Source organism: Cupressus sempervirens, chromosome 2, assembly GCF_028749045.1.
Source record: "Cupressus sempervirens isolate cs-2001-9-10 chromosome 2, ASM2874904v1, whole genome shotgun sequence".
NCBI lineage: Eukaryota > Viridiplantae > Streptophyta > Pinopsida > Cupressales > Cupressaceae > Cupressus > Cupressus sempervirens.
The window spans coordinates 630974245-631001007 of NC_143119.1; the positions used below are offsets into that span (position 1 = coordinate 630974245).

At 37.7% G+C, this 26763-nt stretch overlaps 1 protein-coding gene across 1 annotated transcript in view; it reads right to left on the reverse strand.

The window, feature by feature from the left end:
• Positions 1 to 684: 684 nt before the first annotated feature.
• LOC149574950 (Peptidase family M48 family protein) overlaps positions 685 to 26763 on the reverse strand; it is a 175934-nt gene continuing 149855 nt past the window's right edge. The window contains exons 6-9 of the mRNA XM_089814795.1: positions 3486 to 3582; positions 3291 to 3388; positions 1323 to 1456; positions 685 to 1218 (exon numbers count right to left, since the gene is read on the reverse strand). Coding sequence (XP_089670921.1) covers positions 1083 to 1218; positions 1323 to 1456; positions 3291 to 3388; positions 3486 to 3582 — 465 coding nt within the window. The 3' untranslated portion in view covers positions 685 to 1082. The remainder of the gene's footprint in view (positions 1219 to 1322; positions 1457 to 3290; positions 3389 to 3485; positions 3583 to 26763) is intronic.

Sequence of the window (26763 nt, forward strand, 5' to 3'; positions counted from 1 at the left end):
ATTACAAAAATAAACATCAATGTAAAACTAGTAATAAATATATTTAAAATAAGAAATATAAAACATTGAAGTCTATATTTGAACTTGGTAAGAAAAATAGATAGGAATAATTCATATTGATTAGACATATTTGTGAAGTGGAAGATAAAAATAATTGTTTTTTATTTAAATTTATCCACTTGTCACAAATGTGGAAAAGATAAAGTTGCAATTAATGCATTCATTAATAAAAGTGTTAGAAAATGATTTAAAAAAAATAAAAATTATCCACTTGACACAAATGTGAAAAAGATAGAATTGCAATTAATGCATTCATTAATAGAAGTGTTAGAAAAAATATTTGCATTTTTGTTGAAGAAAATTGATTTTTTTCATTACCTTTTTTATCATGAGCCAATACAATTTTTAAAAAATTATATTTTTTAATTCCAAAAGAAATGCAAATTAATATAGCTTTTGCAAACATTAGTATATCTTGAAATTTTTAGATTATGTAACTAATATGGAACCTCATGATTCCATTAGTTTGTCAAAGACAGAACTAATATAACTCGCACATCATATTTACCAAAAAGAATACAGTTCCTGAGTGAGAAGAGAAAAAGAGGCACAGTAATCTTAGAAATTAGGAAAAGACACATAAACCACTAGTTCATGTAATTCATTGCCTCCAATTGCCTCCAATTTGTACTAACTTTCAAGGTTCTTATATTTGGCAATTACAGCTTTCAAAGACAATGCTACAGCGTAATAATGTTTGTTGTTCAAATTGATACGTTCTCGCAGTAGATTTATGTAATGATATTAGTGCCAGCCATTCCCAATATGAGTGATACAGGTATTGCTACTGAGGCGGGGAGTACATGAATAAAGAGTACGACTATATGGTATATTACAATTTACAATTTAATACTCATGGAGTCCAGGAGATGTGGCTAAAGTGTGGTGAAGGGGTCGTCATCCCTGAACTCGAATTCCTGTTGGCTGTGAATACAACATCGCATAATACAGTTTAGTTTGTAATCGAACAATAGGATTTATAAGACGTTCTATATGTCACATTATATGTTTTCCAGATTAGTTTAGGTAGGTTTGCTGAGTTTTATGGCAGCCGAACGGGCTAAGAGAGCCTTGTATTGAGGGCTTGTGGCCCATTGATCTATTTCCTTGGCACGGAGAACGGGCAATGGATGAGATAGCTGGCGTGTCTGAGCATTCCTGACAAACAAAATCACCACTGAAATTGGAATCCACTTGTTTTTCTTTAATGGTAATTGATTTGCTTTTAAGAGAAAAAGAGGTTAGGTATATTGGATGACTACCTTAGATACCAACCCACTGGGGTTGACGAGGCAGCATCATAAGAACGAGCTTGTTCCAGAAATGCATCTACATTCAATTGATTCGCCAGAGACGGACACCCTCCCGCCAATTTCATTAACACTGAAATCACCACCTTTTTCATAAAAGAGACCACATCAATTAAAAACTTCCATTAGCCCATACAGTTAAAAAAATAATATGAAAACATATACTAGAGTCTACGACAAATCACATTTCTGCGATTCCTCAAAGCCATGGTATCATAGCTTTCAGGTATCAGGGCATGGTAATTCTTTCATTTGATAGGATATGCTATGACTCTATGGCCACTTACAGCTATATTTCAAAACCTGACAGGCAACCCCTTTGTTCTGTATAAACCCTAAAAGAAGGCTATACGGCCCATTCAGAAAGTGTTATGGTTTAAGGTTGGGATTGACACATTCTTGACTGATTTGTGCCTACAGGTACAACTACATTCACTGAACAATAAAGATTGAAAAGAAACTATCTACGAAGTTCTTTTAGATGGAGAAAAATTAACATTTTATTCATGTCTAGAAGATCCACGGAGGTGCCCTAAAATATCAAGTCTTGCCATTGCAACAACATTGGAAGTAATGCTCATTACAACATGTTGGAGATTAACTAGTGCCCCTAATCATCAACCAAAGCAATGCGTTCCGGCCATTTCTTGGGATGTTCCCATGTATTAACAAGGTATCCGGGTGGCAAGTTAACAGATTTCGTTGCTTTCTTCACCTAATATCTCCAACATAAAAGTGAAGGCAGCAAGATTAAGGTACTCGGGGCTCCTTAAGCTCTGTGACATTATTGATAATGTCAAGGTACTATCGCTTTCATGGTCAGTCCCAGTTAGAGAGCATTGGATGATTTGCAGGTGTCTTAACTCTGATTGAAATTGAGAAAGAATGGGATGCTTTGGAGTTCATTTTGATGTCTTTCTAGAGATTTCATTGTACGAGAAGTCGGCTTAGTCTTTGTTGAGGTTTTTGCAAGTAAAATATTGGCCAAATAAAGGATTTTTCATTACAAGGTTCTGCAGAATCATTAGGATCAGGAGTGGTACACTAGGTGATATTTGAATTTTAAACTGAGCCCAAAAGTTAAATAGAACATGCCTAGTCTATCAGTATCTTTGTAGATTTATTCCCTAAATTTGTCTTTCTACATTGTAACTCCCATTTGGAGAAAATCCCAAAGGAGTTGGGAAGACATTGTACAACAGTCGCAAAAGTTCCTTTTCGCTTAGGCACGAGACCAATCTTTCTCCAATATTGAATAAAAAAGTTGACAAGGAGAGATCCTAAAGTGGACTGGCAAAAAGGTGGAAATGACAATAATATTTCAGGAATGAACTATTGGGGCGGTTATGCTCCAATAGGGACTGGTGGTCAACACAAGACTCTATAAAAGTTAGCTTTATAGATTCTTCAAGCGGTCTATGGGCCAGACTCTATATGATTGATTAATCTTACGGAGCTGTTTGAATGCAAAGAATTTTTGGACATGGATATCATTTTTTGATGCACACTTTTCTTAGAAAGGATCATTACATGGGTACACTTGAACGGGCATGGACAGGTGCAAATTGTTAAGCGCATGATTTGGTTGCTTATTGTTGAATTCTTGTAAAATCCATCAGTGAGGCTACTTCTCTGGTCAAGATTACTTTCAATTGTTTTTGTAAAGAGGTTGATTCATTGTATCTTGCGGCATAGGTTCAAGTCTTAGTTTCGTAGCTTAGGAAGAGACTCTCCTTGTAATTCTGTTAGATTGATGAAATCTTTGTTCTTTTAAACAACATAAGCTGCATTCCTTGAGAAAAATGTTTATTGATGTATTGATCAATGAACATATTACAGCTTCAAATACATAAAACATTCCTCGATGACTGAAAACAAACCATATAGTTGACATCCCCCTATTTCCAGCGTAATACCTACTTTTGGATCCTGCGCCACAAGCAAGGCAGCTCTGTCACATGTCAGCTCTGCTGCTCGCAGCCACCGGAATAACTGTTCCTCAATAAAAGAACCTAGTCCTGCATATGATCAAATCCAATGTTCAGTTTTTAAAATTTTAAGCTTGTTCTAATATATGCCAAAAAAATTGAATATTACATATAGTCATAAACCTACCAGGTACAGAGTATGCACCCAATGTAAGGATATTTGCAAAAGTGAGCCAGATGCCATGGTCACACTTGAGATGTCCTAATTCATGTGCTATGACTGCCTGTATTTACAACAAAATAAACAAGCATATGGCATGTTATGAACAAATTATTATGCAACAAAACAACAGAAATAAGAATTACCAAATACCACAGACATTTTTTAATGATGGTGCTATTGCCTAAGCAAAGCATTGGTTTAGCAGTACAAATGATTGCAATCCTACAACTTCATATCCAGTTAAGATTTAATAATACACATTTTTTAATTAAACATTATTACTAAAATTTTGAAGGACTGATTCAAATACATCGCTAAGTTTTTTATGCAACTGACATTTCTGCAGTGCACCATCAGTAAATATCAATACTTTATAATCAGCTAAAACTTAAGTCAATCTTCATGATCCATCTTTCGTCAGTACTGATTCACCAAAACCTCTCTCCCACAAGTTTGATAATCTAGTCATCTGCCACTGCAGCCAGGTGATGTTCACTAGGGTGAAGCCCTAAGATTTCTTAGGTCACCCATCCCAATATCAAGGTCTTCTGCAAGTATTATCCCTTATGGACCACAGAGTTATCTAGCTCTTTCATTTTTATGCCGTTGGTGTTTCCATAATGCATCATTATAATATCTTTTTCCATTATCACATTTGTCAATTTTTGTGAGACTTCATGGCCCATCTTTTGTGACTAGGGGTTCACAAGAAGCCATCTTTCATGAGCTAGTACAATCCACTTTATGCTCATTGCTTTAGGTGATGCTCCCAAGGGTGAGGAACTTGAGCTTCTACAAACATGATATTACATACGATGCACTACGGAGACTTCAATACCATGAAAATGGAAGGGCTAAGTCCACCATGAATTGTAAATACAATACATGCTGATGTTCTGTACATGGGGCATGCTAAGTGGGAGTAGATGCAGATTAAATTTCATAATTAAGCATGCTTGAGATATCGTAATGATGATCTATAGGATCCCAGTACTTGATTTCTGGAAACGACATTTAGATGCAACGAGTCCAAAGTGGACAATTCAAGTTCATTTGAGATAGATTATTGTAAACCAATACTCATAAGAGATGGACCAATGTTATGTTTCTGATTCCTGATATTTATTCAATACTTAACAATTCTTTGAAATCAATTTGTGGCCATAAGCACAACTGAAAGCCATGAATCATAACAACTTAAATGCTTTCTATTCTTTCTCTTGTCTATTTCTTATGAACCCTCAAAATGCTTTGATCAATATCTGAGATTAGTTGTGAAACACAGGGACGTGTTTCCAACACTAGACCCCTGTGTTTTGGAGACGAGGACGTCCTTGAGATGTAAGGGCGGGGACAACATGTCCCCCTACTGTTTTGCCACCACTGTTTCGGACATCCAGAGATAGTGGAGATGGTTCAGCATATTTGAGACATCTCAAGGATACCCAAACATCCCTCGACTATCCTGGGGACACTTAGATGTCTCTCATTGCAGGCCAACCAAAAAAGATTTTATTTTTGTCTTTTGTTCTTGCATTGATACTTTAATCTATGGTGTGTCTTTTCTAAAGATTTCTTAGTTAATTTAAGCTCAAGGGTCATTTCATCAACATTTTCATTCTTTCTTTAGATGAATTTGTGGCCATCTATACAAATCTGCTGACCATATCTCTATCTTTGATCAACATAGATGCCCTTATTTCATCATTTCCAAAGTAGTTTTCACAACTTGCAAATCCACAAGAGTGATTATATGTTTAGTCCCAACAACATTTACTTCATTTGCCTTTTGTAACTTCTTAAAACTGAAGAGTTATGTCTCCAACGAGCCTTTTTGTGCTTTCCAACTAAATAAGGACTTGCACCTCTCTCTTTGTTGTCCTCAATTTTGATATCACAAAATTAAGGCAACCCTACGCAATTTTCTCATGAATTTCTAGGTTTATCCTCTTTGTTTTTACGTATTGGTGAAGATTCGTGAAGCATTCGTTATCCCTAATATGTACTCTATGTAACTTTATTCATATGTTTCTTTTAAAGATTTCTATCGAGTTAAATACCTGAATGTTTGTGAGGAGTTTTTCTTCTTTGATTGCAAATGCTTGATTCTTGGTAAACTTTCACATATTTTGTTCATTTTTCGTTTTGTTGTAAATAATTTGGGTCTCGTTTTTTCCTTATAATAATAGACCTTGCAATCTTCACTCGTTTTGAGCTAACTTAGGCCTCAAACAGAGTTGTCTAGTTCAAGTTATAAAGGAAAGAGTAGGATTTTTCAAGGCGACAACACGTTTTGATTATAAATCCTCCAAATGTGAGCATTTTATAAGCATTTGCATGAAATAAATTTCTCTTTAATATTTAAAGTGGATTTTGACATCCATTTTAAAATCCCAGCTCATTCTGAGTTGATTTGACCATAGTTTTTAATGTTTTGTGAAAACTAGCCTTCTTAAGTGTATTTCCATGTTACTTTATTGAAAACTATAGTTATTTTTTAAATTTACTTACATGAGACAATAAAATTCATAAAGGTGGGAATTTTATCATTCATAATATATATCAACAACAAAACACTTATTTAGAACCCACTGCCAATAAAATATAAGTCCTAAAAATATATAGTTGGACTCTTTATAGGCAATAACACATTTTTATATCACTTAAGTGCTTATAAATGAGGAATTTGAACCCAAAAGCACATGTTATAGCACTTTAGAATTCTATTAATTTGTTTATTGACTTGAGTTATGATTAAACTGCATATAGGTGGGAAGTTTGAACCCAAAAGCATATGCATTTAATAAAGCATTTTTTTTTCCTTCCTAAAATCATGACATTACTCCTATAGAGGCGTTTGAATATATTAATGCACATGGTGGAATTTTTAAAGTGCAAAACACATACTTTTTCTTTCAAAAAACACATTATTACTTATATTTACATTAGTAATTCTTATAAGTGGTGATTTTAAAGGCAAAATCATGTGCTTTTGTGTTGAAAAAGCCCATCATTACTCACAACAAAGGCATTTTTGACCAAATCCTCATATTGGTGGCGAATCTAGAGGCAAAAGCATGTGTTTTTATCACCAAAATGTGTCTTTACTTATCTTATAACCATTGAAAGCTTTGGGTAGCAATTTTGGCTTGAAAAGAACATGCTTTTCATTACTAAAACCACGTCTTACTTCCCTTACATGCATTTTTGGATGAGTGGTGATTTTTGAGAGGAAAGCGTGTGTTTTTGAAATGTAAAAGCCCACTTATTTTGGGCATTTTTAGTAAAAACGGGATTTTGGAGCAAAGAATTGTTAGCCCCAACTGATAATGTAATTGATAGTGAGAGGTTGTTAGCTGTGATGTTATAAATGTATGCGAAAGAGTCATATTAGTCGTTATATTGTCATTGATGTCAAAGTCTTAGTTGGCTAAACATTATGCTCACTCAAATAAGTACCATATCATTAGATTGATGAAGAGGATTTAAAGAAATTATGATGAAGACAGAACTAATATGTAAGGTATTCAATGGGTACTTGAATGAACTGGACAATGATAATATATTATTGGTTTGATTGTTTTGCAATCATGTATTATTGCAATATATTGAAGAACACAAGCTTAATCGAGTGACAAGGTTAATGAAGGGAGATTGTATTCACCGAGTGACTACAGTATTGCCCAAGTGATTGGCAAAGCAAAAGAGAAACACAGTGTTGCTCAAGCAAGTCAGTATTAACCGAGTGTTATGTTACCCAAGTAAATGTTATGTTTACCGAGTGACAACTGGATGACCAAGTTTGGGAAATTGGAATCTAAGGCCAACTTTTGATGGAAATTTGGAAGTTTGAGATGGTCCAAGGAACAAGTCAAAGTTTGTTACAAGATCAACAACTAAGAAAATTCAAGGAGGATTTGATGATGGATAAGGATGTGCACAAATTTCTATGCATGTTATATTTTTCGAGTTTCTAGATTCATTGTATGACGTTTTTGAATCTGAAAATTCCACATGAACCTAAGATCGACGGTGGTGATTAAGGGGAAAAAGATGGAAGGATTCATAAGTATTGAGAAAACTATTTAAGGAGGAGAACAAGACATTTTTAGGTAGTTGATTTCATGTTGCTAGTTAAAAATTGATTATGCTAGAGTTGCTGATCATATGCAAGAAAGGCGATCAAAGTGCGAACTATTGAAGAAGGTGAGAGTAAAGAGTTGAGCCAAGTGAACCAAGTAGTGGAAGGAGAAAGGGAAGGTGTTAATCAACCAAGTCAAAGTACAAAGTGAAAGAAGACCCGAGAGAGATCAATCAGAGAGAAGAGCTAGGAACAAAGATTTGAACAAGAAAAGGTAGTTGCTATTCTTAATAGATCATTTTATACTGTTACTATTTAACCATTGTAACAGAAAATCTCGGAAGTACCGAGTGGAGCTAACAAGTATGTGAAATCTATATGGTGACATTGATTAGTAGTGTTTGTAAGTGTCGTCGGTAAATTTTGCATTCTGTAGCCGACTGGGTTATGCTATCGGAGAATTTGTATTTGGTAGCCGACGGGTAGATTAGGATTCTTATGTAGCCGACGGACCCCTTCGGGAAGGTTCGGTGGGGAGTATTTATACCCTGTCTGGGATCATTGTAAAGCATCTTACGAAGCATAATGTAATGTTCTGGCATATGTGAATAATATACGGAGTTCTGCTATTCTTTTCTATTGTCTATATGCATTGATTTCCTTACCCAGTATGAAAAACATTTGGCACCGTTGCCCCATGAACCTAGAAGGTGGGAGGAATGAAGATTAATGCCAAATTAGCTTAACAAGGATCGAAATAAGGTCAAGGGAAAAGATGGAATCTGTACTGCACAAGAAAATTTAATTTTGGCACAGCAAGCCGATCGTAGGAGGTTCCAAAAGATTGTCGACGGACATAGAAGTGCAGAAGAATTGTTGCAGGAGACTCAACAGCGGGTGGAGTTGATGGAAGAAGCAAGGGAGGAGTTTTTGAATTTGTATTCACCGAGGGAAGAGAATCCAGACGAAAGAGAATCGACTCACACGGCTCGGAGTGCCGAGGGAGCAAGAGCGTGGAGTGAACTCTTCGTCCGGGATACACTTTTGGAAGGGACAACTTCAAAAGATCCTTCTTCACCAAAGTTTGCAGTTGTTGAGACCACCGGTGTGGGAGAGCAAATCGCCGGTGTGAGAGTGCAGATTGCCGATGTGGGAGAGTAGACCGCCAGTGTGGGAGTGCAGACCGCCGGTGTGGGAGAGCAGATTGCCGATGTGGGAGAATAGACCGCCGGTATGGGAGTGTAGACCACCGGTGTGGGAGCAAACACTGCCAGTGTTGCAGGACCGAACAACACCTGTGCACAAAATCTAGTAGTGATGGCAGGGCCAAAGGAAAAGTTACCAAAATTTGATGGGGATGGTACGGCTGATCCGATCCGACATTGTAAAACATATGAAACGATTTGGAGGGAAAATGGCATAACCGATACAAATGAATGGGTCCGACAATTTTCGGCAACCCTACGGGGTGTTGCAATCAACTGGTTCGCCGATGCAGATCCCTAGAACTTAACCACTTGGGATAACCTTAAGGATTTTACTGCCGAATTTCAACTCTTGCGCGACGACAACGAAATTGTCGCAGAGATATACAATACAAAACAAGGGAAGAATGAAACAGTTCGAGTTTACGCCAGGAAGCTAAAGGACTTGATCAATAAAATGGAGAATAAGCCGGCTGATGGGCTACAGAAAAGATGGTTCATTGAAGGCCTTCACCCGAAGCTGCAAAAGAAGATGAAGATCGTGTCGCCATCATCATACACTGAAGTGTACAATCGGGCAATGAACCTGAAAAGCGAGCAGAAGACGAAAAAGAAGAAGAGTAGCTCATCGGATTCAGATGACGACACATTTTTAGCAGAAGATAGCAGTGATGATGAAAGCAGCAGCAAGAAGGTCTGAGCCCTCCAAAAGGACATGATTCGTATGATGAAGGAATTTAAGAACATGCAAAAAGAAACAAAGGGCAGCGAACTATGGTGCACGAAATGTAAGGCAGAAGGTCACACAAAAGGGTCCTGTCCAAAGAACCAATTTTGTGACATTTCCCAGATCATGGGATATTCCACAAAAGAATGCCCCCTCAACATGAAAACCAGAGGACCTCAATAGGTGTTCCTGGCACAAGAGGCTTCCGTGTCCGGAGGGAGCGAAAACACAAGTACGGAGGGTGCCACATCGGGAGGATACAAAAATAATCAGCATAGTCAAAACAACAACAATAACAGCGGCAACACCACTAATGGCGAGAGGAGTCGAATTCAGTATGATGCGAACGACCGACCGATAGTTCAATGTCGTGCATGCAATTTGTGGGGCCACTTCGCCCGAGACTATACAACGACGAACGCACCAAAATTACTATGCAAATGGTGCGGACCCAACAATCACGAAGATGCCAAGTGCCCGAAGTCTGGAGTGAATTTGATCACCGTCGGGACAGACGAAGAGGAGGTGCTGGCAATCACACGGAAACAAGCAAAATTATACCTCGACCCCGCAGAGGAAAAGAAGAGGCTGGAAGAAGTACGGAAGGAAATCGAGAAAGCAACACAAGTAGAGACATCTCAGTTGAAGGATACCGCTAGCACCTCAGCAAGGAACTACGCAGAACAGAACATCGTACGACAAATACTGCAAACTGAGGTAGCTGTCAAAATAAGTGATCTGTTGCTCACAATGCCTCAATTCCGATTGGCACTCACAAATATCACGCCAACTGCCAAGTTACTAGGAGAACTAGGAAGAGGGAAGGAAATTGCTGTCGGTGGAGAAGACCCAATGTTGCTCACCCTCGCATCTGGACGACATCGAGTGGTCGTCGAGATGGGGATTCTAGGAAGTGTGCTGACAGACACATTTGTCGACGGAGGGTCAGGCGTGAACGTCTTACCCGAGGATACTTGGAAGAGGTTGGGACAACCGACGCTGTGGCCACCTACATTCTAGTTGTTGACAGCAGACCAACAGGGCATTAAACCTCTCGGCGTTCTGATGGCACAACCGATGACGATTGGCACACAATTGTTCCTGCTTGACTTTGTTGTGATCCCACTGAAGAGAAAAGGATATGACGCCATTCTGGGCTGCGGATGGCTTATTCAAGCAAAGGTTAAACATGACTGGAAGAAGAATACTCTATCAATGGAGTGTAAAGGCAGAAGATTCATAATTGACCTGCACACACAAATGGTAGGTGAAGAAGCTCTGTCATCAGATTCCGAAGAAGAAGATGAAGGGAGGCAGCTTATGGAACCAAATCAATAGGGAGTCCTCCGGTTGGAAGGAGGATCAACGGACGACGATTTGGATTCTGTCAACGGCCTTTTTCACTGGTAGATAGAGGACTACGAACTCTTTCCGTGTTGTAATATGTTAAGGATTAGCAAAGGTGAGAAAGGAGAAGAAAATGAAGGTTCGAAGGAATACAGAGAAGCGAAAGAAGGGAAGGCGATTACGGCTAAAGCTGTGGGGAAGAACATACAATACGAGCCCAGTAAAAGGAAAGATCCCACTGTCTGGTACACGGTGAACAGACTACGTAGAAAGAAAAGAATACACCACACCACAAAATTAGTAGAAAGGTGCCGACAGCAAAGAAATAAACAAAATGGGCGACGACTGCAGGCACAATGGGCCACAGAAGTTACACAAAACAGGTGGAAGACTTCTTTTCTAAGAAGTGCAAAACAAGTTGAAGGTAAGCGTTCTTCTCAAGAAAGTTGTACCACAGGTATTGGATCCGGATCAAAAGATAAATATGTTGGGATGTCCTCCATAGTAGGGGGCGTAGGCGTAATTTTAGTAAATTTGGGTACACATCAGCATCCGATGCCATCTCTTCAAATGGTTCATCCAGTTCTCGATTCTCTGAGCATTCGACCAACAGGAGGATGGATGCAGGCAGGAGAGTCCCTGATGGCCGTGATTCAATAAGGGCTCAACATAATGGGAAGGTGCCAGTGGCAAGCAATACAGTCCAGTTTTGCAAAGAAGTTTCGTGGACGTGATGTTCTGCGGACGTGTGGCTACGGACACTGTGTCCCGCAGACTGTTCCGCAGACACAAGGTGTCCCGCAGACGCATGGCAACGGACACTAGGTGTCCTGCGAATGCATTGCAGTAAACACTGAGTGTCCCACGGACTGCTCCATGGACACAAGGTGTCCCATGGATGCGTGGCCGCGAACGCCTTGCTGCAGACACAAAATGTCCCGCGGATGCGTGGCCACAAACCCCTGTGCCCCGGACTCTTCTGCGCGTAGTAGGATTTCCGCGAACGATGTTAGATCTTCACGGGAGGTGTTGAAGATTTCCGCAATCGATGGTTTAAATTCTGTGGGATATGTCTCTTCTTCGACTGGTGTTTGGAGGTCCCACGGGTTGTGTTCCAACCTTTCATGCACGCATGTTTTAAGGCTCCGTGGGTGGTCCCCTGTCTCCCGTGGATTGTCTTCAGCTTCGAAGGCAAAAGCATCAGAGCAGTTGGGAGAGATAGAGAGGCAAAACAGATGAAAGAGGCACATCAGTGGATGAGCAGAGGAAGGAGCAAAAAAAAAAAACAGACAACAGATTGAAACAGTTCGGAATGAGTAACGCATGATGCCAAAGGAAAGGGAAAACATTAGCGATTGCCAGAAGAGTGTGGGATCAGAAGAAAATGATAGAAATAGTGTGTTCCATGCAGTTTTGTGTGAGTTTCGGAGTGCTAATTTGGTCTTGGCAATGAGGGGCGCTGCGCCTCGACCCCACCCTGTATTGCGATAGGGAGCGCACTCGGCGCACTGCTGCAGGACCTCGCGGGGGGGCTGCCCCTCAACTCCGCTGGGAGCGATGCCCCCTAGACCCCCAGTCGCTGCGGTTATCAGCCGTGGGAAGTGTGACCAATTGATGAGACCTGGAGCTGCTGCAGGCATGGAGTGTCTGTGTACCAGAGGCACTTGGAGTAGGTGTTGGACGTGAGACTGTCTTGGTGGATGTATAGAGAGCTCGGGAGGAGTTGATCATCCAGTTGAAGGTAGTATAGCGACACTTGGCTCAGTGTGCCCAGAGTTGGCAACACAGGTGGCTATCAAGGTCAGCTTGACTAAAGGAGACAATATTGTGTTCGCAGAGGCTGCAGATGCAACATATTTTGGAGACCAGTTAATGTATTATGTTTTGTTAATCTATCCTGGATATGTTGTAATTATATTTTGTTAGTCGTCAGGAGACAACTTTTCTTTTTGGGGGGGATGATGTCGTTGGTAGATTTTGCATTCTTTAACCGACTGGGTTATGCCGTCGGAGATTTTGTATTTGGTAGCCAACGGGTAGATTAGGATTCTTATGTAGCCGATGGACCCCTTAGGGAAAGTTTAGCGAGAAGTATTTATACCCCGTCTGGGATCATTGTAAAGCATCTTATCAAGCATAATGTAATCTTTTGGCATGTGCAAATAATAAAGGGAATACTGCTGTTGCTGTTCTTGTTCATTATCTGTGTGCATTAATCAATTAATCTATGCGGTAAATAGTAAGTCTTTTAAATCAAGTCAATCTTTCTAGTCAAAAGTGGGGAGTGATAAGGTCTAGATGATTTTTTAGTGAAATCCTCTAACAAAGTCACATTAACAATGTGTATGTAACCTTTAACAAGGTTGGCACTTAGCAGAGCTCACTTTAGAAAAGTGAAATTTTGGGTTGCTAGTCCCGGATGGTTTTTCCCTTCTTAGAGTTTCCATGTTAAAATCATGTTGTCAGTTCTATGAATGTTATTTGTATTGCATGTTGTTTTATGTGTATTTACAGTTCACTGCAACTCGATAATAACTAAGTTTAAGATTGATAATAACTAAGTAAGTTTATTGATACTCGGTAATGGAAAAAAAATGAGTTAATAGTTTGGAATATATTGTTTGACAAAGTTGATTTAGGTTTACACCAAGTGATTATTCTTGAAGATTATAATGTTTAATTGGTACTGAAATGTTTGAAGGGACTGTATGATAACTAGACATAACTAATTCACTCCCCCTACCTATTATATAAGAAGAATCACAAGATTCATCACCAACACTGAATGATTTTTGCCTCTAATAGGGTTATTTTTGCATTAAATCTCTCAGGGATCATTCTTGGCTCATCAAAAGTACAATTTTGAAAAGATTTTATTCATAGTAAAGCCCATTTAGGGTACAGCTTTGCAAAAAAATGCCTTGTGTTTGATCATTTTTGTCCATCAAATCTTCAACTCATCACCTCAAGGTAAGTTCTTAAGAAGTGTTAATCATTTCCAGCTTGTTTATAGTCCTTTTCAAGTTGTATATAATGCTTTGGATGCCAGTTTTTACATGTTTTGCATATCGCCGATTATTTGGTCAAAATAGTTGCTAAAATTATGCATTTTTAATCTCTAGCTTCCTACAATTGGCAAGCTACAAATTTTCACTCAAGAATACATTTAGTTTGCAAAGATGAAGTCAAAATTCAAAGTCTATTTAACTCTCATTCACGCAATCATTCTAAATCTGAAAATCTTCATTTTCAGATTTTGCAAAAATGATTAAAAGACTTCTTTCTTTGCTTCTTGATGAAAAAAGGTAAGATTCTTTGCCAAATTCATAGGGCTTTGTTGTATATTTTTGTTCTTTTGTTATGCAAGTCTTTTCATTTTAATTTTCAGATTTGCATAATGTTTATGACGCGCTCCTAATTTTCTATCTAGATTCTCCACGACGTATGTGCAAGTACTTCACCTTACTTGTACGTGTCGTCGGGATCAAAAACCCCATTCTTAAATTAATCACTCTCATGAAGTGAGCTCATTTTCCACGTCTTTGCATCCAAAAATCTCACTTCCATGCTTAGATGCACTTCTTTCATATTTTACATACCGCTGCCACATGACTTAAAACTTGTGATGGTGGTTGCTTGCATGTTTACTTACGATGAAAACACAAAACTTCATTATAAATAGACATCTTTCCATCCATTTCCATGCATTTTTCATACAACATAATTGCTATTTGTATATGCTTTCATGCTCCAAAAACCCAATTTTGGGTATCTCACCAAAAAAATGCATGTTTTTGAGCTCAAACATTTGTATCCATTTGTTGTCCCAATGACTTCCAGCCATGCCTTCCATGCAAAAGTTCCATACATCACGCTTTAACACTCAAAAATACACAATGAATCCCCCTCTTGAAGATATGCTTATGTTGTGGAATTTTCATATCACCGCAAGTAAAGGTAAAGAGAAACAAAACATGAAGTACCAATATGAACAATATCACAACTTTTGCATAATCTGTAATTATCTAAACAACATTATCAATACCCCTTGCCCCTATGGAATCAATAGGAACCCGAGAAATAAACTCTACGTCTTTTACTTACCCTCATAGTAAACCACCTTCAAAAACATTGCCCCCTTGGGGACACAATAATAACATTGATCAAGGAATGGTTTTTTCAATCTTTCCATCTATCAGAGACAATAGAATCATAGATACAAATGTTTGGACCCAAGAATCTCTAATTGATTTTAATTGGACCTCTACATTTTTGTAAGAATTTGCCTTAGAGAAAAATTCACCCAAGATCAAAGAGCACAAGCACAAGCACAACAATAGACCAAAAGTATGATCAATATGAGAATGCTTTCTATTATCGGAAGCATGTACATACACACTAGGAGAGCCTATATATAAAGGCCTCTAAGATGCATCTAGAATGTGTCTAGAAAGAACTAGGAAATAAGCATGACAACTCAGCACATATCCTCCACAATAAAAGAATAAGCACGATGAGGTGCCTAGAATGTTGTAGACACCATGTGCTCAAATAATGTGCTAACTCCTAAGTGTAGACAACATGTGCATAATTAGACTGCAAACTCTTGTGTTGTCAACATAACAACTCACAAGAGAACGCATACTCCTAGGTGAGTAATAAATAAATAATAAAATATATGCATTAACCTAAGTAAACTTAAGTAAGTGTAAATAGTAAATACTTATTTACACCAACAATTTTCCCTCTCTTTATGCAATAAGGTGGTGTGCACCTTTTCAAATCTAGGACCCATGTAACGAGGTGTGTTATTTATTTATGTCACCATCTCTCTCCAATAGAATGACCTCACTAGATTGAGTGGAAGACCATTTGCATAGAGGCAACATACAATTTCTTTATCAACGATATCTTTTGCCTCTCTTTGAAACACTTGATATAGTTGGTCTCACTTGTGAATGCTGACTTGTGGTTCATCTACATCTTCATCCTCCTCTCTAGAAGGTATAGGCAAGAAGGGATATCTAGAGGCTGGCCGAGCGGGTGGTGGTGGTGTTGGTTTTTTTTTTACTGACTATAACCACTTTTTTTTCTTTTTTCAACTAATTTATCTACATCTTGTTCTTTAATGAATGTTGCTATTTGTCTAGGTGACAACCCCTTTTTATTTGCCATCCTAATATCTCACACATATTAATCCCTTTACACCTAGGGCCCATCAAATGAAGTTTTACTTAGTAGTAGGACCTTTTGTACTTTGAGTTACAAAAATTACATTTCCATACAAAAGCCCCACCTCCAAAACATTGTGAAATCCTTGTAGTGTATTTCCATACAGGAGACCTATAATATCCCTTTTCGGATATTTTACCAAAAAAACCTAAGATATATACTTGCAGATTTAAAGCCGAATAGTAAACCAATATCCAATATAAATTCCATAATTTAAATCGATTTCTAATCAACAGATTTACATACAATAAAACTTAGAAAAACTTGTTTATTCTTCCAATGTTCAGAAAGTGCATATATAAACTAGGAGTTAACTCAGGTAACCATCAAATATGTTACTGTATTTTACAACAGCAATACAATAACATGCAAATATCCAAATGATCCAATCTTACAAACTATAAAAACAGTCAGATTGGCAAATGTTGATAAAATCTGTAAGAAGGCTAGGTTTTCGTCCAACCTCCAAAGCTTCTTCAAGGGTTTGTGTCCTCGAAGAAATAACCAGCAACTGTTACCAGCTCCCAAATAAATATTTGTTTTAAATATTATGTTTTCATATATCTCCATGTGGAACCTATTGTACCTTTATCACTTTTTCCAATGTGATGCACGCTCTTTTAAGCAATGTGGGATAAAACACTTTTGTCCTTTAGTCACTTAAGTGAACATAGTACCATTTTAAAATAAAGTGACGAGTTTAAATGAACTTAAAAGTCACTTAGCCAGTAAACCATATAATCGTCCGGCATTAAAATAACTGACTAAACGAACTCAGATAAGCATGTGCAATAGCTCGTTGGAAAGCTCTCGGCGAGACGCTTCCAAACCAACACTGGGATATCCAAAATACTGAGCTCTGTTTACTTACTAAAAATAGTAAGCATCCAGACAACCTGCCAAAACTGCTCTGATGGGTCTGAAACTGGAAATGTCTAGGTCAAATTTCAAATGGAACCTCGTAAAGAACCTTCTTGCCCCCGAAACCTAGGCGAAGTGAGCCGGCAACACTGAATTATAATGTCCTAGAAAAAGGGGACATTACAAACTCTCCCTTCTCAAAGATTGCTTGCCCTCAAGCAATCTGCTCATATCTTCAAAAATCAAATGCCAGGATCCCATACTTGCCTCGAGAATGAGGTTCTACTCCTCAGTCGATGTACCCCGGCATGCACCTTCCCAAACATTGAATGGTGAAACAGTACAATAGGAATCAATGTGTCAAATAACTGAATGCAGGGATCCCAAGTCCCACCATAAAGGGACATCAATTGCCATGTGTTGCTGCCCTGTGTGCCAATACCCTCAGTTAGGATGAAAACCTCACTCCATGAGTGACCCAGTGAGTCTCTACTATCAAGTGAAGATGGGAGCCCAAGAATATACCCATATCCACCCCAAGGGGATAGTAACCAAACTCTCTATCTAGCTCCCCAATAAAAGGCAATACCTAGGGATGCTCCACCTGGATCCCAAGTGAGGACTCGTGCACTGTCCGGAATACCACTAACCAATTCCTATAATATCTGTACCACTGTATCACTGTACCACTCTTGCAATATCTATTCCGATGTCAATGATAGATCCGGCCAATCCAACTCAACCAACATATCACTCTGGTGAAAAAGGAGTAATCCTAATCTCTGGAACTCTGATATGTCAGAAAGCTGAAACACACAGATCATAATCATGTGACTCTGTAGCAACACAACATAATCCGCTAGATGTAAGATACTAACTAGTAACACTTGGATTCCCGACCACCCAATCAACATGATCCTGGGTAAATGAAAGAGCGGTTGGTGAATCACCAACATCACAAGTGCTAACCCTATCTTCAATACCCGGCTGAAATAAAAATGTAGACACCTCATGTGGAATGTAGGGTAATGTGTTATTTCCCCACTCACCTACAAATAACTCGTTGACCCTAGAAGGCCAAATAGAATCAGCGAATATATTACCAACATACACAGGCAAATCACTAATAGTGGAAATATACCAATAAGAAAAATCACCAATCAACAAGTAGGCCATGGCCATCTTGTAAGAGCTGGGTGATAAAACTCTGGGTAAGTTGAAAGATCCCTCTAAACATGCTAACGATAAATATGAACTTCCTACTCCACCATAAGTACTCTCGCTCATGTCAAAGTCTTCATAAAAGGAAGGTTCATCATTACTTGAAATTTTTGAATTATACTCACTTGTGGTATCACTAACCATGTGCTCATGTGAAGATGTACAGCTGCTGTCATAAAAATCAGAATTTTCAGACTCATCAACTTGCTGATCCATAGAGTTTTTCTCACAATAGGAAGTCTCAAGTGGGGAACACGTAATTGAATCACATTGTTAGCCTTCACATCTACCCACTTTATGAATTCCTTCAATGATTTGCGTGATTTCTTGTGCCCTTGAACCCCGGTTATCTTCTTCATAAGTGGCTGCCCCACTCGTTTGACTTTCAGCTTGGTGGATGGAATAATGTGTTAAGCTCAATTGAAGGCATAGCTCATCTATCTAACTCTCTTTGTCCCTTCCAAATTTTATCGCTAGATCTCTATCCATTAATAGTTGCAAGTACTCATATTTTATCGTTTGTAATGAGCCTGCCTTGCTCTCTTCTGAAGTAATTATTAATTTTTGAATTCGCTTGCTAAAAGTCTTGTGTTTCACTTTTAATAAAAATTAACTTGTTGAATTTTGTCCAGAATTGAATAATAAAGATAACAATTTATTTTAAAATTCAACACTTTGCTGAAAATGATCACAATTATCAAATTTATTCTAATTTCAATTGTCATATAACACAACAATTAAATATATTAAATGAGCACCTTTTTATTTTTTTGAATTAAGAACCCAGCTGGAATGAGACGCAAACCCCCATGAATGCGCACTAACTGTTAAGAGTTCACACAACCCTTCCACATGTGCATGGGCTGCCAGGAAGAAAAAAAACGCAACCTCTAATGCTAGTCACGCAGCCATTAAAAAGTGACGCAGCTCTTTCAAATCTGATATGCAGCCCAAAATTACTGAATCTTCTCCAAAATAAAAAACGCAGCACCTTGAGTCCTCACCAATTTCCAGAATTATATTGCAGCCTCTATAATAGCAGCAATTTAATAGTTCTCTTCAAATTTGGTATACAACAGCACCAAATTTGCATCCACAGAATCATAATAGTATTTTGAGAATTCAATTTCCAAAATTCATCATCAATCAGTAATGATTCAAATTGCCAAGAGAGGAATCAGTCCTCAAACCCTAGCCATTTCTCACAACCAAGAAACTTAATAAATTTTCATCAAATGAATAATGGATATCTTAGAATGAGCTCTCAAGTCCCTTTTTATTCTTTCTTGTGAGAGCTCAAACACAATTCTTACCAATGTGGGATAAAAAGATATACTTTTCTTTTTAATAATTCATTTACTCCAATACTTTAAATTAATACCTTGGCTTAGGCTTCCATGAATTAATTAAATAAATGGCCCCTTCCCATGATGACCCAACCCTCAAGTGAAATTATAAAGTTAAAATATAACTTTATAATAAGCCATTTAATGATTTAATAATAATTTGGCCACCAAAATAATAATAACTCCCAAAATACTTATCCTTTTAATATCTCATCTGAAATAGGAGTCACACCTATTATTTCCCCATGTGACCAAATGCACTTTCCAAAAATAGAAAGGGTCCTCATGGCAAAACTATAGCAAATGAAGTCTGAATGACGCCAAACGAAACCCAAACCATAGGATATTGAATCCTGAAGTAGATGCCCACTGAAAGAGACCCTTTGTCCATCCTCATTAGCCTACGAGGGTCACATGATAGGCTAATCCCAAGAGCCTGAAAAAATGGGGACATTACATCATCTTCAAAGTTTCAAAAATAGTATGTACAAGGGGATTTGTGACACCACATACATTCACATGCCTCTCTTCTATCACAATCTTCCACATGAGATCCTCAATCAAAGTGGAAGAATCATCCATCCTTGTCAACACTTGGAGAATCTTGTCCTCTTTGACCAAAGCATATCCAATAAGTCAAGGAGTGATAATGGTATTTGACCATCTCCTTCAAACACAAGTGGGCTTCTCTCCATGGAAATTTTTTGATTTTTCATCATCTAGGGGATCAACATTTTCAGATATGTCCTCGAACTCAACGTGTGCTTGATCATCTATTCTGCCAACATTGCAGTCCATTTGCTCCTCAAAATTTGACATAATTTCCAGCCTAGTATCACTATAAAATTTACCCAAGTTAATTTCCATGTCACCAAATAAGAGGCTGGTGCTTTCCATGTCTAAATAAGATGGGAAGTTACCAACGTTGGCGGTTTGGTCAACTCTTCTACCTGGGCCATCAATATGCTCATCAGAAGGACTAGTGTAAACAGCTCCATAAGATACTTCTATCTCCCAATTACCTATTAGTATACTTGTGTCATTATTATGTGAGGGTTGCTTTTCCTTTTGAGTACTATTATCAATTTGATTGATATCTTTCTTATGCAGATTTTTGTAACTATCCCCTACAAGAAGATCTCGAGCCAAATCAAAGCATTTGTTTCTTATCATATCCGTCTTGTTTTGCAACTCTAGCTGAAAGTCCACATATTCCATGAAGGGTAATTATTTTTGAAACTATGGAGGGAATTTGTTGTACTCATCGTATATGCTCATTATTTCAGTCCTTATATCAGATTGGAAATGTTGGGCTAATCTGCTGTTGCAATTTAACAATGTCTTTCTTGATTTTTTGTGGCCATATATTTTCCCCTTTTTGCAATTTTGTCTAGCTGATGTTAACTACAATCCAACATAGGAATGAACTGAATTGATAGAGGAAGGAAATAACCCTAAAACTACTTAATCTCAGCTTCAAATGGTAACCAATGAGGGTAAATTTGCTTGTAATAGAGATCTCTGCAGTAAGTATCAACATCCCTGATCAACCCACAATGAACCTGTTTAACTGACGGATTTCTCGTCCTCCCAACATTACAACTCTATATTGTTCCCAAGTATTACGTTTTTTGTTAAGGCCTTCGGTTCTCAGTTCTATACTAGTCCGAAATTTCTAAATATTGCCAACACCAATTGTCTCCAACACTAGAATGGTGTCTGTCAAACTTAGAGCTTGATTTCCACAATAATTTTTTCAGTCTAACTCCCTTAACTTGTAATACGTGTATGCAATGCTATGCTGTCTAAAAAAATAAAAAAATCTTGCTGCTTGTTAGACTCAGAACTCTTCCAATGTATATTTCTATACAAAGGAAAACTAAGCATACACCATGCCTGTTCGTAGTCCTCTAAGTCACTGTTGGCACCTCCTAGTTAAAAACCTTTATTTGTTTTCACTGTCTTTAGGAAAGAAAACTATCTATAACCATGCCGGTATTCTTTAAGAACTGCTCCAGCTAGTCATGCCTATTGGCAACAAGGCTTCTATCTACTATGCTATCAATCACAATTCTGTTAGTGCAACATTCAACCTTGTTTGTATGTAATCTGGTCTAATGATAGCCCCAGCTTCATTGCTGATATTTTGACAAACAATTTGTATGTAATCTGGTCTAATGCTGTTGTAAGTCTTGAACTCCAATACACAGTGCCAAGATCACATGGAAACAAAGTTCATTTTCAATCACTGATGTTACAAGGGAGCTTTTTCCAGCAAGCACTTCAAGTTCCATTGTTCTGTAATCATTCTGTATCGCTTCAACCTTGTTGACAACTGTTTGTATCTTTGGCTTATTTTTGTCAAACAGTTCATATGCAAGTTTTAATGATGTTTCTATGTATATCCCTGTGATGAGTCTCAGAAATTTCATATTGCATAATCACCAGAATTTCGGTTTTGGTGCAATTCATGGGCACATTTAAATAGTTTAATTTCTTTTTCACAATGCGTATTTCAACAGCAAGGAAAACTAATTTTAAACCACCAACTATACTGAGTGGAGTTTGTAATTAAATCAAAATAGGTAATGTCTGAACCTAGAGCTATTGAAGTAACGGTTTGTCAAGGTCGTTACACATTCCCAGCCAACACAACATTGGTCAATACCGAAAACACATTCTTTCATAGTCAATGCAACACTAGCCTCGGAACTAGAACTGTTTCCGCACTTGTAGTTTTCCCTCTTCACCCGTGGACGTAGCCACGACCTCCTATACACGTGGTGGAATTGCCTTCTATGGTGGCACCGGCCTATCTTCTTAGTATTTCCCACTTTGCTGCCAGGTATTCAATGCCTTCACGTCCTTCTGCCCTCGTGGATAACCCGTAAGCCAAGACCCGACTTCATGAATATCAAATACTAGTCGATAGGAGGAACCCGATGCCTAGCAATGGATTCACAGGAGTTTCTATGTTCTGGTAAATGCTGTGCAAATATGTCCAGTCGCTTGACAGAACACCTCCGGATATGGTCACCAATTGGTCCCGACTCCACCAAAATCTCAATCGATCACACTCCAAACAATGCCAAACCAAACAATTGTCTTGTCGTTTATTCAGAAACCCGACTCCACAGCCCTAATCCGCTCACGCTAGCTGTAACTCCAACTGACTTCCGCCCACAGCTAACCCTACTGCTACCTTGTATATAAAGGCTTCAATGTCCACGTCTTTCCTTGCATGTGATGCTGGATAGAAAACACCTTCCTGTATGCTGCCAGTATTGCTACTCCAGTCTGCGTTAACTTATGCTTCCTTCAAAAATGTAGTTTTGTATCTATCTATCGTCTTCACTTACACCTGTTCAGCAACTTGACCCCCTTTTTCTATTTCGTAGACCAACACCATCATTTACTTCATAAAAGAAACTAAGTACTTACTTCAGTTTGCCAATTTCTGCCCTCTATCAATGCAATATTGAAAGTAGGAAGATTGGGGTGACATCCAACTTCCTTGAATCACCAAACTTGAGGGGTTTCGTCCTCACAATCCCAAAAAACCAGTCACATTGAAGCAACCAGAATCAGAATGTGTGTAGATTTCATAGATTCTTCTATGTTGTGTGATTCCACAGGGTGGCAGGATTCTTGGCTCTGATACCACTGTAATATCTCTTTCTGGATATTTTACCAAAAAAACCCGAGATATATACTTGCAGATTTACATCCGAACAGTAAACCAATATCCAATATAAATTCCAAAATTTAAATCGATTTCTAATCAATAGATTTACATACAATAAAACTTAGAAAAACTTGTTTATTCCTCCAATATTCAAAAAGTGCATATATAAACCAAGAGTTAACTCAGGTAACCATCAAATGTGTTACTGTATTTTATAACAGCAATACAATAACATGCAAATATCCAAATGATCCAATCTTACAAACAGTAAAAACAGTCAAATTGGAAAATGTAGATAATATCTGTAAGAAGGCTAGGTTTTCGTCCAACCTCCAAAGCTTCTTCAAGGGTTTGCGTCCTCGAAGATGTCAGCCGACTGGATTGTCGTCGGTGTTTCTGTAGCCGACGGGGTGATTGTCGTCGGTGTTTTTGTATTTTGTAGCTGACGGGTAAATAGTTTGTAGCGGACATAATGTTTGTGGCCGATGGACTCCTTCGGGAAGGTTCGGCGGATAGTATTTATATCTCGTCTGGGATCATTGTAAAGCATCTTCTATTATTCCTCTTATGAAGCATAATGTATGCGAATATAATTCTGCTATTCTGTTCCATTGTCTGTATGCGTTGATTTCTTTACCAGTACGGTAAACAGAAGAAATAACCAGCAACTGTTTCCAGCTGCCAAATTAATATTTGTTTTAAATATTATGTCTTCATATATCCCCATGTGGAACCTGTTGTACCTTTATCACTTTTTCCAATGTGATGCATGCTCTTTTAAGCAATGTGGGATAAAACACTTTTGTCCTTTAGTCACTTAAGTGAAAGTACATTTTTAAAATAAAGTGACAAGTTTAAATGAACTTTAAAAGTCACTTAGCCAGTAAACCATATAATCGTCAGGCATTAAAATAACTGACCAAACGAACTCGGATAAGCACGTGCAATAGCTCGTTGGAAAGCCCTCAGTGAGACGCTTCCAAACCAACACTAGGATATCTAGAATACTGAGCTCTGTTTACTTACTAAAAATAGTAAGCATCTGGACAACCTATCAAAATTGCTCTAATGGGTTTGAAACTGGAAATGTCTAGGTCAAATTTCGAATGGAACCCCATAAAGAACCTTCTCGCCCCCGAAACCTAAGCGAGGTGAGCCGACAACACTGAATTATAATGTCCCTGAAAAAGGGGACATTACAAGACCCTTCACCAATCTTAATTTTTTGAGACCCACCCATTGAGCTTTGACTACTCATTGTTGCAATCTATAACAAAAATGGAAAAAAAAGGTTCAAAACTTCTACAAGAACTTGGAAAACATTTAAAACATTTCAAAAACTTGAGACAACCTATCAAAAAATTAAAGAATATGATTGAAATGCATCTCTTAACCACTTAAATTTTCTCTTTGGAAGGTATTTGCAACTCACAATCGATCTCCTTTAAATACAATCACCTCACTTAAAACTTGAAAGATGGAGAGTGAAATGAGAGAGACAAATGTGAAATGAAATGTGTTTGTAGCCTTCTTTATTAGGGTAATTTTAGGGTTAGGAGGAAAAGTAATAATTTAAAAAATGTAACCTTATTTGTTTTTGGGCCCACAAATTTTCTTTTTGGTCGTCAGTCCCTGATAGTCTGTCTAGGTTCATGATGGGTAACCCTTGGTTTGTGTGGGGTTCGCGCGGGGTCTGCATTTGGACCTATAGGTCCACAATGATTCGCACAAACCCATAGGTCCAAACATGCACCCTATGTGGACCCCATGCAGACCATTGCACATACCTGGACCTGGTTAAAGAGTCTAGGGTGTGAACCCAATAACATAGAGAAAACCCTCCAAAGAATCTTTGATTATATTTATCAAAATGATTACAATCTGATTAAAACTTTGTCAATATCAATCTATAATCAACTTGCAACGTATGTGTATTGATTTTCCAATGAATATGGATCGATCTATAGACTCTGCTTGATGATGAATGTTGATCAGCTTGTGTGTGTGTGTGTGTGTGTATTGATTTACCTGTAACATCTACCAAAGTGTATATCGATTCGCTTGAGTATATTTGTTAACATTAATCTTCAAGGATATATTGATCATCCTGAATATATAATTGCTGAAATTGTATGTATGATTGCTTTATATTGTCATGTCCCCATTTTGGAGGCAATTTGATTTAATTAATTTAATTAATTAGGTTGTCCAAAATAATGAATATTTTATGGGGATGACTAATTAATTATTTTAATTAAATAAATAAGTGGTATTAAGTTAATTATTTATAAAGTTATAAAATAAATAAATATTAAAAGGTAACTTTATATTTAATTAATTTAATAAAGTGGCTTCAATTATAAAATATTTTATAAAGTCACTTAATAGATAAAATAAAATAATGTTCTAGAAGTTTCTGGAGAAAGTGGAGAAAAAAGAATAAATAAGCACCTCGGGCTTCATTTTGATCATCCAGTTGTTTATTTCTCTCTTGACATCAAATTGTGATTCAGTCACATAGTCTATTGTGGAGCCAAGTGGTTTCAGATAGTCAGTTGATCTTTGGAAACGAAAACTCCCTTGGATTTGCATAACTGAGGAAGTGAAATATCTTCTGAAGGGTTGCACATTTGGAGGTGATACTTCAGTCACTTCAGCTAGGGCATCATTGGGCCTAAGGCCATTTTTCAGCATTTCAGGAGGCATTGAGAAAAAATATTTGAGTACAAAAAAGCAGGCCGAAAAAGCAATCCAAAAAAAGCAATCTAAAAAAGTAGTTCGAAAAAGCAAAAACAAAAAAAGCAAATCCGAAAAAAGCAAGTGGAAAAAGCAGATCGGAAAAAAGCAAAGCAAAAGGGGCAGCATTGTAGACAATTATTACAGCCATCTACAATCAGGTTCTTCACTTCTCATTTGGCATATTTTCTGAGAAATGTAGGTTTTCAGCTGAGTAGAAAATATAGCTTCAGCACTTCACTATTTTCGTATTGTACTTGTCTTTGTTTGCCATTTGGCATTATTGGTATCAAAGGAACGCTAGGATTTTGCAATTGAAAGAGCATTGTAAATTTTAGACTATCTATATTGCAAACCTAAAGTTTGATGATCAGCTTATTAGTTTGCATGCCAATTGTTTGACAAAATGTCAATTGGCTGTAAGTTCTCTTTTTGGCATAAATAATGTTATAATTTTGCATACTAAGTGTTTATATTAATGCCACTTGGTTGTAAGTGCATTAATGCCATCCTAGGTTGCATCCAAAGTATTTGTCATAATTAATAATTGCTGTAGCTGCATTTTGCAAGTAGTTTAAGTCACATATGTATTGAATATAGCCAAAATTAGTTGCACATTCATATTAGGTCATTGTTTAGACAATCTGGAGTCTTTTTGTAAGCATTCTCTTTGATGCAAATCGAAACAAGAGTCATTGCAGCAATCTGAAAAGTTATATCAGTCATATGACCCCTTGTATGCAAAGTGTTTGACACAATTCTTCGAGCCTTCAATCAGCATTTTAAGATTGGATTTGAGCA